This window comes from Lepus europaeus, chromosome 14 (genome assembly GCF_033115175.1).
Source record: "Lepus europaeus isolate LE1 chromosome 14, mLepTim1.pri, whole genome shotgun sequence".
In the NCBI taxonomy this organism is placed as follows: Eukaryota; Metazoa; Chordata; class Mammalia; order Lagomorpha; family Leporidae; genus Lepus; species Lepus europaeus.
In genome coordinates, this window is record NC_084840.1 from 63,222,004 (window position 1) to 63,237,630 (window position 15,627).

General features: G+C 43.0%; 1 protein-coding gene across 1 annotated transcript in view; it reads left to right on the top strand.

Annotated features, from left to right (window-relative positions):
* The window catches only part of CATSPERE (catsper channel auxiliary subunit epsilon), a 162,909-nt gene extending 147,647 nt beyond the window's left edge, over nucleotides 1-15,262 (top strand). The window contains exons 20-22 of the mRNA XM_062210795.1: nucleotides 5,999-6,156; nucleotides 8,614-8,667; nucleotides 15,109-15,262. Coding sequence (XP_062066779.1) covers nucleotides 5,999-6,156; nucleotides 8,614-8,667; nucleotides 15,109-15,262 — 366 coding nt within the window. The remainder of the gene's footprint in view (nucleotides 1-5,998; nucleotides 6,157-8,613; nucleotides 8,668-15,108) is intronic.
* Nucleotides 15,263-15,627: the final 365 nt, after the last annotated feature.

The window sequence follows — 15,627 nt, forward strand, 5'->3', positions numbered from 1 at the left end:
CAACTCTAACCAAAGCCAGAGGGTGCATAATAGACCTTTTTTATCCAAAAATGTATTGATAGTACTAATCCATAGAACTCTGTTATGCACAACCCAGTTCTGTCTCTCTTGTGTCCTATCCTTTGTTTTTTTGTTTTGTTTTGTTTTTAACTTTTATTTAATGAATATAAATTTCCAGTGTACACCTTATGGATTACAATGGCTTCCCCCCCCCATAACTTCCCTCCCACCCGCAACCCTCCCCTCTCCCGCTCCCTCTCCCCTTCCGTTTGCATCAAGATTCATTTTCAATTCTCTTTATATACAGAAGATCAATTTAGTATAAAGATTTCAACAGTTTGCACCCACATAGAAACACAAAGTGAAACATACTGTTGGAGTACTAGTTATAGCATTAAATCAAAATGTACAGCACATTAAGGACAGAGATCCCACATGAGGAGCAAGTGCACAGTGGCTCCTGTTGTTGACCCAACAAATTGACACTCTAGTTTTTGGCGCCAGTAACCACCCTAGGCTGTCGTCATGAGTTGCCAAGGCTATGGAAGCCTTCCAAGTTTGCCGACTCTGATCATATTTAGACAAGGTCATAAAAGACAGAGTGAGGATAGTAACCAATGATCCTAAGAGTGGTATTTACCAGGTTTGAACAATTATACAGCATTAAGTGGGGAAGAGGACCATCAGTACACACAGGTTGGGAGTAGAGCCATTGGTGGTAGAGTAGAGGTTATGATTACAAAGGAATGAGGCCCAAGTACACTAGACAGGGTCTAGAACAAAGGACAGAGTCATTATTAGAGGAGCTAAGAAAGGTGCTGTCTAAGCTACAATTAAGTTTTCTGATTGAGAGGCAAATAGAACCTGATAGAAGGGGCTTGATAATAATCTGGTGGGCTTTAGGCCTTGTAAATTCAGAGGCCCAGACCTATCTATCTCTTCACATGGGGTATATCCTAAGGGAGGTGTGAACCTCCTAGGGGAAGGCACTCTGTTGACTTTCATTACTTGGCTGGCCTGGGAGGAGAGCTGGCCAGGTAAAGGCAGGGGGCATCTCTAACAAGAAATTTACAGTTCTGCCTGCAATGTTGCTGACCCTACTTGACTATACCCTCAGCTGCAGTGGTTACTTTGGAAGTTGGGCTGAGTGAAGGGCTTTTCAGCTTGGAGCCAATAAGATCTGTGGCTCTGACCTGGGCATCCTTCGACTCCAGGGCAGGTCCATTTCCAGTGATCCAACTCTTGGCAGAGCTGCCAGGGCTCTTCACAAGCTGACTTCTGCTGAAGCCCAGGCTTACCACATTGAAAGCCACTGCAGTGGACTGGCCTGTTGGGTCTCCTTGAGGGCAGATCACTGTACAGATCAGCCATTAATAGGCCTACCACCCATTGCTTCTGATGCCTAGCTTTCTTTTCTTCCTGGTTTGTGTTAAAGCAGACCAGAGGATGCAAGTCAAGGGAGTGCCCGAGTCCCATCTCTAATCTTGGGTGGCCTGAACTACAAGTCTATAGTCACAGGCACATTCTGTAGTAGTTTTTCTAAGGTAGACAATGCCCATGAGGAAAATTATATTCTCACTTTAAAACTTTCTTTCCCTTTGGTCTGAAAGGGAGGTTTTTTCTACTTACTGTATACTTCGCTGATGGCGAAGTGAATCTAGCTATGAGATTATTATTTAAGTTCTTATTTTGGCTATGCTATTACAGAAAAATGTTAGCCATCTCTTTTATAAGGTCTAAAGATTAAATTGTGCGTCCTAGAGATTCCTTTATAATAGAATTAGTTTCCTACCTTGAAGAGAATAGTTGTTATCTAATGGTTGAAACTGTTTGCTAAGTATTCATGTGATATTGCTATTGTCAGCAAGCGATCTAGGACTTGCTCCCTCATTTCTCTATTCTAAGCCCAACTTGTTCTTTCATTTCTCTATCCTTTGTTATTCATACAAATGTCTTCCATAATTTTCCCAGAACGCCCCCAAAGTGGAGCTAAAACACATGAATGTTCCATCCTTGATTTCCATTCTTCGGTTGTACTTTCCCTTGACAGGATCATAACATTTGGAGGAGCCCCACAGCACAGGCAGTTGGCCAGCGTATAGGCAGCTGGGCCTTCTGCGCCATGTAGTCTATTCTCGGGGTTCAGTTCATACCTATGGTTGTTCACCCTGGATGTCCCGCCTATGGGTATTGCTCTGAATTCAGTGACTTAACACTGAAATGCATTCGGGACCTGAAGTGCATTTTAGCCTTAAAATGTTTCAACTCCAAACAATTCTCCTTCAGCCTAAGTGGGATGCTGCTACTGTGATGAATTATCTGTAACCACTACTCCCTTGCAGCATCCCTCCTTTTTAATTCTAATTCTTGGGGTAGAACTTCGATGGCTAATGTGATGAGCTTTCCCTCTCCCCGCCCCCAGCTATGTCCTTGGATAGGGAGAGAAAGGATCTGTGTTTGTCTGCTTTGATTATGAAAGGCATGGACTTGAAATTACTCTCCCACTCTGATGACATCCAAAAGGAGTTGGAGTCCTGTTGAGAATGGTAATGACACTGGGCAGGGGAAGAATGCAAATAACCACAACTACTGCTCTCTCAGGAAGAGGTAATGCTGCAATTCTCATTTAATTAAAGTAGTAACTATTAAGTTAGCTACAGACAATAATTTCGTCCAGAAGAAATGAAGAGTTGATTATTAGAACAGAAGGGAACAGTAAGTGGGATAAGGGTCCACACCCCTCGACATTTCATGATACCCAAGAAAGCACAGGAGATAGAATCAGGACTGTACTCACACTTGAATAAAGCAGTCTTCAGATATTTCAAAGTGAACTCTTTGGTCAATATAAAGTTCTCCAGAGAAACTAGGGCACGGTTGCCTAGCATACCAATGCCTTGAAACAAATGAGGAGTAGATCAGCAGAGAAAGTCTCAGAGAACTGCTGAGGAAGTGGATAGGGCTAATCCAAGATACCTATGAGGGAAACTTAAGAAAGTTCATAGCAAAGATGTATTACAAAAAACGATGAGTGGATTTAAAAACTTTTTTTCTGCACCAAAATGAACCTATCTTTTTTAATTTAAAAAAATGATTTTAAATTATATATACTCATGGGATATAGTGTGATAAGTCAACACATGTGTTCAGTAGGTGAAGAACAAATCAGTTTAGTTAGCATCTATGTATCATTTTAATATAGTTTTTTTTTTTTTTTTCACAGAGAGAGAATTCCAGTTAGCTGGTTCACTGCCACAAACTGCCCACATGCCTGCAATGGCTGGGGGGAGGAGAGCAGAAATCAAAACCAGCTGGGGCCTCCCACATGCAGTGCCAGGAACCCAGTTACTTGAGCAGCATCTGCTGCTTTCCTGGGATCGGCGCTGGCAGGAAACTGCAGTCAGGAGCCAGAGCACTCCAGCGTTTGACTCATGCATCTTTCTTTTTTTTTTGAAAGGCAGAGTTAGACAGTGAGGAGAGACAGAGGAGAAAGGTCTTCCTTCCGTTGGGTCACCCCCCCAAATGGCCGCTACGGGCCGGCACGCTGCACCCATCTGAAGCCAGGAGCCAGGTGCTTCCTCCTGGTCTCCCATGCGGCTGCAGGGGGCCCAAGCACTTGGGCCATCCTCCACTGCCTTCCCAGGCCACAGCAGAGAGCTGGCCTGGAAGAGGAGCAACTGGGACGGAATCCAGCGCCCCAACTGGGACTAGAACCAGAGGTGCCAGTGCCGCAGGCGGAGGATTAGCCAAGTGAGCCACAGCGCCAGCCTGACTCAAGCATCTTAACCATTAGGCCAAATGCCTGTCCCAACTTATCTTGTAATTCCTTTTCCATGCACTCTTCAAATTATTGGTCAAATCTATCTTTCAAATTATCTGTAAAATTATTTCCTTTTTTAAAGACTTATTTATTTGAAAGGAAGAGTCATGGAAAGAGAGGGAGAGGCAGAGGGAAAGAGAAGTCTTCCATCCACTGGTTCACTCCCCAAGTGGCTGCAATGGCCAGGGCTGGGCCAGGCTGAAGCCAGAAGCCAGGAGCCAGGAGTTTCTTCTGGGTCTCCTACATGGGTGCAGAGTAAGTACAGGGGCCATCTTATGATGCTTTTCCCAGGCCATTAACAGGAAGCTGAATTCAAAGTAGAGCAGCCAGGACTTGAACCGGTGCCCAAATGTGATGCCGGCATCACAGGTGGCGGCTTACCTGCTACACCACAGTGCAAGCCCCTACTTATTAATGGAGTTCATTCAGCTTAGGTTACAAGTACAGACAATGTAGCTAGCTCTCAAATATTAAAAAAAAAAAAAAAGCAATGTTTTAAATTAAGATTAAACATTAATTCAACAAATAAATACTGACTACCTACTGTTTGCCAGACTAAAATACAGCAGTAAGCAGTAAACCACTTCCTAGAGTTCATCATTATCACCATCTAATCATGACGCTTTTGTTCCTGTGGTTGCCATGGGGAAGTCCCTTTGAGACTGTGCAAGAGCTTGATTGATCCCATGGTCTGTGGACTGGGAGGTTATTCATGAAAGAAAAGTATTTCAAGATAGATAGGAAAAGAGAAAAATACCATTGTTTTAGCCCATTTTGTGCTGCTGTATCAGAGTACCTGATACTGGGTGACTTACAATGAACAAAAATGTATTGGATCACAATTCTAGAGGCTGGGAGGTCCAAAATCAAGGGCTGGCATCTGGCAAGGGCCTTCTTGCTGCATCACTCAGGGCAGAAGGTGGAAGGGGGAGGGCGAGGGGAACAGGCGGGGCAGACTAACCCTTTCATAAGGAACTCAGTCCCACAGTAAGGAACCCACTCCAGTTACACTAGTATTAATCTACTCATGACAGCCTAATTTCCAACACATGAATTCTGGGGGATACATTCAGAGCACAGCAACCATGAAGGGTGGTGACAGGCAAACGCTCAGACACTCTACATAATGGCCTCACAGGGCTTCCTGTTTCCTTCAAAGGAGAAGCTTCCAGAGATGAAGGAGGAGTCCTTTAAGTACAGGACCTGAAAGAACGCAGCAAGCTGTGCCGTGTGTTATTGTCAGCTCAGATAGCTCATCGTCTTCTTATTTTAACAAATTGACTTTTTAAAATATAGGTTCTTATTGCAATGAGATGTCTGAGTGCAGATAACTGAGCATTGCTGCTAGTTCATATACTGAGACCCACAGTGAGGCACAGTAGCGGTAATGGAGATTGACAACAGTTCTGGGGGAAGATAAAATCTCAAGAACATACCATCATCTTGTCACTTGTGTTCATACCTTACGATCAACATAGTTTCTGTCCTAGGATAAGCATATTTGGAAGATTTTGTGCTTTGTTGATTTCAGGAAATGATATGCTTACATACAATACTGTCATTGTTTACAAATATCAAATGAAGCATTGGCTTTCACTGAGATTCACTTTTTTATCTGACTTTAACTCACTATGGTCTCTAAAAATTGTGTGGAGCACATTTGTATTCTGCAGTGGTAGAATAGAATTGGGATTGCTTCTCTAAGTGATTTTTTTTTTTTTTTTTTTTTTTTGGCCAGGCAGAGTTAGACAGTGAGAGAGAGAGAGACACAGAGAGAGTTATTTACAGTGAGAGAGAGACAGAAAGAAAGGTCTTCCTTGCGTTGGTTTACTCCCCTAATGGCCGCTACAGCTGGTGCTGCGCTGATCCAAAGCCAGGAGCCAGGTGCTTCCTCCCAGTCTCCCATGAGGGTGCAGGGACCCAAGCACGTGGGCCATCCTCCACTGCCCTCCTGGGTCACAGCAGAGAGCTGGACTGGAAGAGGAGCAACCGGGACTGGTACCCGGCGCCTCAACCAGGACTAGAACCAGGGGTGCCGGTGCCGCAGGCGGAGGACTAGCCAAGTGAGCCACGGCACCGGCCTCTAATTGATTTTCTAAAATAAATATACAAGACTGTAATTTTGTTTATTAAAGTCAGAAAATGACCTTAAAGTTTTTGTCTGTGTTTCTTATTCAGAACTATAAGCACTGTTTTTCTTATGCTCATGGAAAACCAGGAGACTTAAATCAACCATATGAGATTATCAACAGTTCTAATGGTAATCATTTAATCTGGCCCTTGGATCATTCTGGAATGTATGTGTTTCGTGTGAAGATACTGGATCCAAACTATAGGTGAATATAAATGTTTTACTATAATAATTTCATTATTAACTCCTCAAAATTAAATTTTTATTTTATTGATTTAATTTGATGCCATCTAGATGCCCAATTATTGTTATACTTGTTATTTTCGTATTTGCTTTTTCATTTTGTAGCAATTATATGAAGCATATTATGGGGGTGGGGATTTTATGTTGAATATTAAATAGATTAATCACTTTGTCATTACATTCTGAGTATTCTACTATGCTACATTGCCATCTTAGTCCAACTCTAACACAAGCACAAGCGCAGACTTCAAGGTGATTTTAATGTAACTAATGAAGCTGCCCGGGGAAGGAGTGGAGGCACACATCCAAACCAAGAGAGCTGAAATCCAAGCAAACACATGAGATGTCTTTTAGATATAATCATTTGTACTGTTGATAGGCGCAATGATAATTCAGAGATGGGAAACATTAGTGCTCTTTTGAGCAGTAAAAGAAAACTTTTGGGAGAATTTGCATTGCCAGAGGAATAGGATAAACACTTTAGATGAAAGAAATTGTACTAATAATAGAGGGAATCTACATATTAGCGCATTCTCTCTCCACCGCCTGAGGAGTCAGGAAGACACATGGAAAGTCCCCCGAGTGAGGAAGGTAGGAAACAAAGAAGAGAGATCAATTTAAGGCAATAATGATTTTTAAGGAAGTTTCTGTCTGTGTCCTAGAGAGCCTCTTTAGTGTCCTCCCTAGGAGAGTGTTGTGATAAAAACATAGTTCCAGGAAAATTAGCCTGAGAACAACACAAAAAATGAAATAGACAGAAAATAGATTCTATGTCGATAAATGAGAAGAGTGAAGGTAACGTGGCAAAATGTCAGAGGAAGGCCTGGTGGCAATAAGAATGGAAAGAAAGGGGTGAAAACTCATGAACACATGTCAAGTGAAGAAAAAGAAGGAATCCACGGGGTTTTGAGTTTTCTAGGCTAGGTAATTAAAATAATAACATTTTCTTTGACCAGGCTAGGAAGAAGGTGGTTTTTCTCTGGGGGAGTTACTGAGATTAGAGTTTTGACTTTGAATTTATGGGGACAATGAGTGATCTGCATGAAGATGATATACTATGGACAGTTAAAAATTCTAATTTGGGGACCAGTGTTGTGGCTTCGCAGGTAGGGCTGCTGCCTGCAATGCCAGCATCTCATGTGGGCACTGGTTCATGTCCCGGCTACTTCACTTCTGATCCAGGTCCCTGTTAATGGCCTGGGAAAAGCAGCTGAAGATGGCTCAAATGTTTGGACCCCTGCATCCCATATGAGAGACCCGGATGAAGCTCGTGGCTCCTGGCTTCAGCCTGGACCATCCCTGGCTGTTGCAGCCATCTAGGGAGTGAACCAGCAGATGAAAAATTCTCTCTCTTTCTTTTTTTCTGTGCAATTCTGCCTTTCAAATAAATAAATAAATCTTTAAGAAAAATTCTAATTTGAGTCTGGAATAGGAGGGAAGAGCTGAAGATAAAGTAACAAATGGGATTATCTCCTATAGTGACTCCCTAAACTTACATGAGTTAACTGATTCTAAAGAAAGAAGAGCAAAGCATTGGGAGACACCCACAGTTAAGTAATTGAAGGTGTTAAGAAAAGGAACGCAGGAGCCGGCACTGTGGCATAGAGGGTAAAGCTGCCACCTGCAGTGCTGGCATCCCATATGGGCGCCAGTTCGAGTCCCGGCTGCTCCACTTCCTATCTAGCTCTCTGCTATGGTCTGGGAAAGCAGTAGAAGATGGCCCAAGTGCTTGGGCCCCTGCAACCATGTGGGAGACCTGGAAGAAGTTCCTAGTTCCTTGCTTCAGATCAGCCCAGCTCTGGCCATTGCAGCCAATTAGAGGAGTAAGCCAGCAGATGGAAGCTCGCTCGCTCGCTCGCTCGCTCTCTCTCTCTCTGCTTCTCTGTGTAACTTTGACTTTCAAATAAATAAATAATCTTAAAAAAAATGTTTAAAGAAAAGGAGCAGAGTAGTAAGCTAGTTAATTAAAAGGAAAAAAATGAAAGAGAAATACAAAATTAATAGGAAAGCACAGTAAAACAATATGTTAAATATGATTGTCTTACAGTTTAAGTAGAGGCCCCAATGCCATTTTCTCTTGTGGTTTTTTTAAAGATTTATTTATGTATTTGAAAGGTAGAACAACAGAGTGGGATTGCGGGGAGAACCAGGATGGAGTTCCTGGCTCCTGGCTTCAGCCTGGTCCAGACCTCACTGTTGTAAGTTGTTTGGGGAGTGGGCCAATGGATGGAAGCTATCTCTGTCTCTCTGTCTCTGTCTCTCTTTGCCTTTCAAATAAATTGATTTTAAAAAGAAAAAAAAATGACGTTAACTAAGATTATATGTGGCTTGATTGTTACCATAGAGATGCGGAAGTTTTTTTTTTTTTTAAATACATTGTACTTAATTTGATCTTTAATGTTATTTTTCTATTTTGCAGTTTCTGTAACCTAACAGCCTTCTTCTCAATAGAGACCTATGGAGTGATTTCCAGGTAATGGGTGGCACCTGATTGCATTTTAGTGTGGGAGTTTTTTCTAAAACAGACGAGTGGCAGCCAAAAAGGAAAAGCTCTTCTTCCAAATGTCTCCCCAAAACAGAGCCTGTACAATTGCTCTTCAGGGTCCCCAGCTTAAATCCTACCAAACAAAATACTACTATGTGGCGTATAGTGGCTTTCATATGCCTATGTTTTAAAAAAAAATTTTTTTGGCTATCTTTGAAACCTGTCTTCCCAAATGACATAAACGCTACTTCCAAGAAGCCCTATTATGTATACCCTATATCCGACTCCCTACAAATTGTAGGTTGTTTTACCCCAGGGATAAAGCGGGAGAAATTCCTGAGAATTACAGCTAGATCAAGGGTTCCCTTTTGTCCGATTCCACTCAGCAGCTATTGCCTTAGCAGACACCACTCTCAATTCCATGGACTTGATGGACAGTGGAAGGCAGCAGTGGGAACGTGGAGGCCATGTTCCCTCCCACTCTCAGCCCGAGCCAGCCCTCAGCCACACCCCTCATTCTGACACGCCCAGGAAACAGACAGGACTCAGTTCCAGTTCCCTGGGAGTAAAAAGTCTTCATTCTCAAGTTAGGCCCTCGGATGACTTGGCCTTTGCCCGGGGCCTGGTGTTTTTCAAGTTTTGTGTTAAAATGTTAAACAAAAATAGAAGATAAACAATTAAGTTACTCAGGACCTGGATTTAAGTGTCACTGATTCTTCAATATTTTGTGTGCTCATGGGGGTACTATTGTGAATAATCTACAAATGATATAACCCAAGAGTTGTTTCTAATTTCTCTAACTGAGAAATAGATATAGTTTTTTTGCAGTGACTTTTCCTCTTTAGATTGGTACCTGTGATCTAGGTGAATAGTAATAGTAGGATCCAAGAGCAGGTGTTTAGCCTAGGGGTCTAGAGGCCCATGTCCACATCACAGTACTTGAGTTTGATTCCGTGCTCCAACTTCTTAATTTTTTTCTTGAAGATTTACTTATTTATTTGGAAGACAGAGTAAACAGGGCGGGGCGGGGTAGGGGAAAAGGCGGATCTTCCATCCACTTGTTCACTTCCCAAATAGCTACAACAGCCGAGACTGGACCAGGATGAAGCCAGGAGACAGGAGCTTCATCTAGGTCTCCCACGTCGGAGCAGGGGCCCAAACACTTAGGCCATCCTCTGCTGCTTTCCCGGGTGCATTAGCGGAAGGCTGGGACACGAACCAGTGTCCATATGAGATGTCAGCACTGCAGATGGCAGCTTACCCACTGCACACAGCGCTGCTCCCATGCTTCAGCTTCTGATTTCAGCTTCCTACTAATGCAGTCCCTGGGAGGCAACGGTGACTGGGCTCCTGCCACCCACATGGGAGACCTGGATTGAGTTCCCAGCTCCAGCCCCAGCCCGGCCCAGACCACTGCACTTGAGGCAGGAAGCAGCAGAACCAACAAATGGGATCATGCTTCCCCACCCATACTCTCTGCCTTATAAATAAATAAATAAATGATTTTTTAAAGAGAGAGAGCAGTATGCGCACCCAGTTACCCACCAACAGAACAAGGAGTAGGCTGAGTTAGGGAAGAGAAAGGGAAAAGGCGGAAGATCTCAGCCACTTGCCCCAGCTGTCACCTGCCAGCAGCTTGATGTCAGAGTCAGGGAATACAATGATAGTATAGGGGGTGGTCCATTAGGTTAGTGACCATAGTTCAACTCATATTAACACCTGGGCCCCTGGAGGGTACCAGAGGCAGACAGGGGGCAGCTGGTGGTGGTCTTCCTAGTAAGAGAGCCCTTTTCACGTGCAGTGACTGGAGAGCAGTTTGTAGAAGACACAGAGTTTAGTTTTTCCCTGCTTCTAGCCCAGCACTCAACCCCTCGCCCATTCCCGGGTTTTCCGTTTTGCCCTCTGGAATTGCCATCACTGAACCAAGTCCTCAAATGCCCTCTGAAACCTCCATCTACCTCCTGATTTGAAACCAGGCTCTCCCTGAGGACACTGCTTCACCCCTCAGCCCTATCGAGCGATGCTATTTTTTACCCCTATGTACCCCAGGGCCCCATTACCACTTCCAGATCGTTATTTGTCCTGGTTCTTCAACAAAGCAAAACACACTCTGATCCTTTGAGGCTCATGGTGTCTGCTGCAGCCCCAGGTCTTCCTGTCATCATGCTGCTCTTTACGCACTGCTGACCAGCCCTGCCGCAGGGTTACTCTCTACTTCAAGCCCCACTCTCGGTGTCCATGTGGCCACTTTGTCCAGCATCTGATGTCATGGTCCCGGTGACCTCCTTGCTACTGCACTCTGGCCACCGCTTCCCTACGCGCACCTTGGACCTTGTCATTACTTGTAACCTCTCTGATCCTAAAACATCAATCCAGACATTGCATTCCTTGACCACAACCTCCTGCCCTTCCGCCTTGTGGATTCCGCTATGGCCTCTACAAGCCTTCTTCATCCTCACTGGAATCTGTACCTCTACTTTCAATATCTTTTTTTCTGTTTCCCATTCCTTACATTTCAAAGTCCGTTCTTTCAATACCACACTTAGCAGTCCTCACCCTTCCAGGACTTGGTCACCCATATGGAAAATCCCCAACCACCTACTTTGTCTGTGACTACACTTGAGCAGTCCAGACCTGGTAAAGAAAGTCACACAATAGGACAAATTGGTACCAGCCTTCAATGGCCACCCAACTGCCTGGTACTCTTACTGTCTTCCTCTGGACAGCCCACCCTGACACTCTCTGCAGCAACTATTTTCAGAACTTGGTTCATTAGCTTCCTCCTCGGACCTGCTTTCAACAATCATCAGATGAGCTTACTTCCACGTTCATAGAGAAATTAGAAGTTATCAGACAAATAAAGACACCCTCTATTCCCAATTCCAAACATAAAAATATCTACTAATAACTGTACCTCATCTCTCCTCATTACAATAAAGGAAATATCATTTATCCTTTTTAAATATCATTCTTCCATCTGTGCCCTGTTGCTTCCCACTTTCTTAGGAAGTTTCCAAATCAATTTTTCCTTCTCTTTTTCTATACATTCAACGTTCTCTCTCTACTAGATCTTTCCAGTAAGTTTTAAATAACCCACAGGTTTTTCCTTTGTAGGACAAACCTTTTCAGAAGCTTTGTCTGCACTTCAGTGTCCATTTCCCTGGGTTCCAGTCGTGTTTATCTAATCCATCTGTCTTACCCCTCCATCAGTGAGTTCTCTTAGAATGACTTTGACCATATTAATCTAACAGATATGTTTCAGTCCTTATTTGATCTTTGATCAGCAGTTGACTCTTCCTTTGGATTTTGTATAGCTCTATGCGTTTTCCTACACTTTTTCTTTCCTCTCTCTCTCTCTCTCTCTCTCATTTGAAGAAGAGCTCACCCTCCTCTACCAGCAAGTAAATGTTGGTCTCTTTTGAGGCTCAGTCCTGTCTTCTGTGCTTCTTGCTCTAGCAAGCTCATCCTCAAGCATGAATTCAGTTAATAGCTAAATTCACATGACTCCTGGATCATAAACCTCTCCCACATCAAAGCTAAATAGCCCATTGTCTACTAACTCCTTCCCTTGGATGTCTCAAAAACTAGTCAAACCAGACATGCCCAAAAGTGAGCTTGTGATCTTGCTACCTGCTCCCTTGACCTGTGCTGTGTCGTACTCATTAAAACTCACCCATAAAGGTCATTACACACAGTCATGTGGACTGGTTCTTGCACAGTTCCAGGAAATGCATTCACATAGACTGTGATATAAATGGTGCCCTTTGGAATTGAACAGCAGGGTGATCCTGGTTTCCAGCCTTCCCTCTTCCAGGAAAGAATACCTCCAACTATAGAAGCCAAACACCTAGAAGTCAAAAGTTCAAAACCAAAGCCTAGGATTCACATCCATTCCTCTCTTTCCACCCACCTCATCTCATCCAAACCATCACTGGCTCCCATTGATTTTATCTCCTAAATAGCTCTTGAGTATACTCACTTTTTACTCGCTCTATCACCTCGACACAAAGCCAGCCTATCATCCTTGCAGTGGGCTTGGAACTGATCTTCCCCATCTACTCCTGTGCCAGAGTAATCATTTCAAATTGCTAATTTTAGTATCTTGAAATCCTTAAGTTTCTTTCCATAAATTAAAGAACATGGCCTGTAAGGCCTTGCATGATATAAGCCTCCACCTCCTTCCCAGTCTCATCTGGAATCATCATATCACCTGATTCTGGCAGCTCCAGGTCCAACAACCTTCTTTTAGCCCCTAGCCTTCTCTAGATTTCTGTCACATAGCAGGACCTTTGCACATCTTTAAAAGATTTATTTATTTATTTATCTGAAAGGCAGAGTTAGAGAGAGATTGTCCAAACACTGGTTCACTCCCCAAATGGCTACAAAGGCTGGGGCTGGGCCAAGCCAAAGCCAGAATCCAGGAACTTCTTCGGGGTCTCCCATGTGGTTACAGGGGCCCAAGGACTTGGGTAATCTCTGCTGCTTCCCCAGGCCATCAGCAGGGAGCTGGATTGGAAGTGGAGCAGCCCAGCTTGAACCAGTGTCCATATGGGATGCATATGAGGTGTCGTTGCACCACAGTGCCAGCCCCTTGTGCACATGTTTTTCCTCTATCTGGAATCCCTTCCTTCCACTCTCTCCCTAATTTGCCAGTTTCACTTCTGTTTATTCTTTAGATTTCAGGCTAATTATCTTCTCCCAGTGAAGCCATTTATTGATCCTATTCACCAGGTCAAGTGTTGCAATAGTGAACCACTGCATTGTCTTGCTCTCCTTCTTAGTTCTTATCATAATTTAAATTTTAGATTCATTTAACCATAGTTTGGTTAATGATTGTGTCCTACTACAATGTAAGTTTCCTTAGGATGAGAACCATGTCTGTTTTCACTCATTGTATCACCAGCACCTAGCACCGTGCCTGGCAGGTATCAGGTGGCTATGCTAATTAATTTTCTAAAAACCATTCACTGGAGCCAGATTAAGTTTATAGCCACAGGGGACAAAAACCAGACTGAAGTGTCTTGGGGCAAGTGTAACCCTGAAAACAAATATCTGCAATTTGAAAGTAACCAAAAACTAACATTAAATACTAGAACACCAATATAGAAAATAGCCCGGTGTTTGGACTAAGAAATAAATCTACTCTGATAGGAGGCACCCATGCAGAGTCCCAAGGGAAGAGTCAGAGGCCTGGCACCCAGCTGAGCATGGCATCTAATAAGCGGAACACACACACACACCTGGTTATATCACATTTTCTTTATCCACTCACCCATTAATGGACATCTAGGTTGATTCTGTGTCTTGGTACTGTGAGTAGTGCTACAATGAACATGGAAGGGTAGATATCTCTTTCATGTGCTAATTTCATTTCCTCCAGATGCATCCTCAGGAGTGGGATAACTGGGTCATATGATTAATCAACTTTTGGTTTTTGAGGAACTTCCGTACTGTTGGAACTTCCATGGACTAATTAGCATCCCCCGCTAACTGTAGAAGTGTTTCCTTCTCTTTACATCCTCACCAGCATTTGTAATTTTTTGTCTCTTTTAAGAATAGACATTTTACCTGGAGTGAAATGATACCTCATTGTGGTTTTTTATCAGCATTTCCTCGATGGCAGTGTTACTGAGCATTCTTGTTTTATATTTGTCAGACACTTGGATTTCTCAATATATCTTAAAGCTTCTACTTTGCTCCATTTCTTCAGTGTCTGATTAAAGCCCTCATCATAGCTTACCTGGATTATTACAAATCCTTTATAACTGGTTTTTCTGTTTCCCACACTCACACTCCCCTTTCATCCATTGTGCACAGTGTAACCAGAACCAGCCGTCTAAAATGTCAGTCCCACATCATGTCTCCGAAACTGCCTCTTGCCTTTAGGATGAAAATCCATGCTGCCTAGCTGGTGTAACATAAGCTGGCTGTCTTAGTTGGCCCCTTCCCTCTTCATTTCATTTCGCATTCCTCCTTTCTAAGCATCTGGCCTGGCCCCTGAGCTCTCAACACACTCCACTGTTTCAGATGGAGAACGCCTGGGGGTCATCTTTAGGTTCGTCCATACTTCCTGCCTTAGCATGTGCATCTCCCCTGGCCTAAAACATGGTTCCCAGCTTAGTCTCTTCCTCCACCCCCACCCCCACCAGTTCAAGCGTCCCCTCCCCGGGAAGGCCTTCTGTGGTGCAAAGCTCCCACAGAACTTCCCGCTTCCTCATCGTGGTGATCCCTCAACCTAGTTTCCTCCCTTGTCAACCCCAGATACTACAACACCTTAAAGGCATGTCAGATCCAGTCTTATTAATCACCATTCCCTGTCAATGGTGTAGTAGCTAGCTGTTCAAAAATTGTTCAACTAAATAAATTAACGTCCAAAGTGTGAACAATGGCTTCTAATGTTACTCTTTTTTTTTTTTTCTCTCATTTCAGACCAAGTGGATACCTGGTCGCTTCTATCCTCTTTATCCTGATGCTACTGTTCTGTAGTATTCTAGTTTTGAGCTATTTCCGGTTTATGACAATTTATAGACAATGTATTTATGAGCCGCTTAACAAACCTCAAGGGAAACCAAAGCAAAAATAGAAAAATTGAAAATGTGCTTTCATGGGCCCATGTACATGGAAAGAGTATGTATATATACCTACAATGAGAGTGTGTGTTTCACCAAGAAATATTCAATATAAGCACTTAAGAAGTAGCATCAAATTTAAGATCTGAAAAATGTTCTTAAATGACCCCTAAACAAAAAAAGTTTCATATATATTTTATTAGTAAGTAATCCTTATTTGCATTCATTTTCAAGATACTCTTATATGGCATTTTAAAAATAATAAATTAAATTTGGCTTTAATAATCTTTCCTAAGAAGGAAAGTAAGTTTTTGAAAATGTTTAAATATGTCAAATATTATTCTGCATAATTTTCATATTAAAACTTTAAGACTGTAGT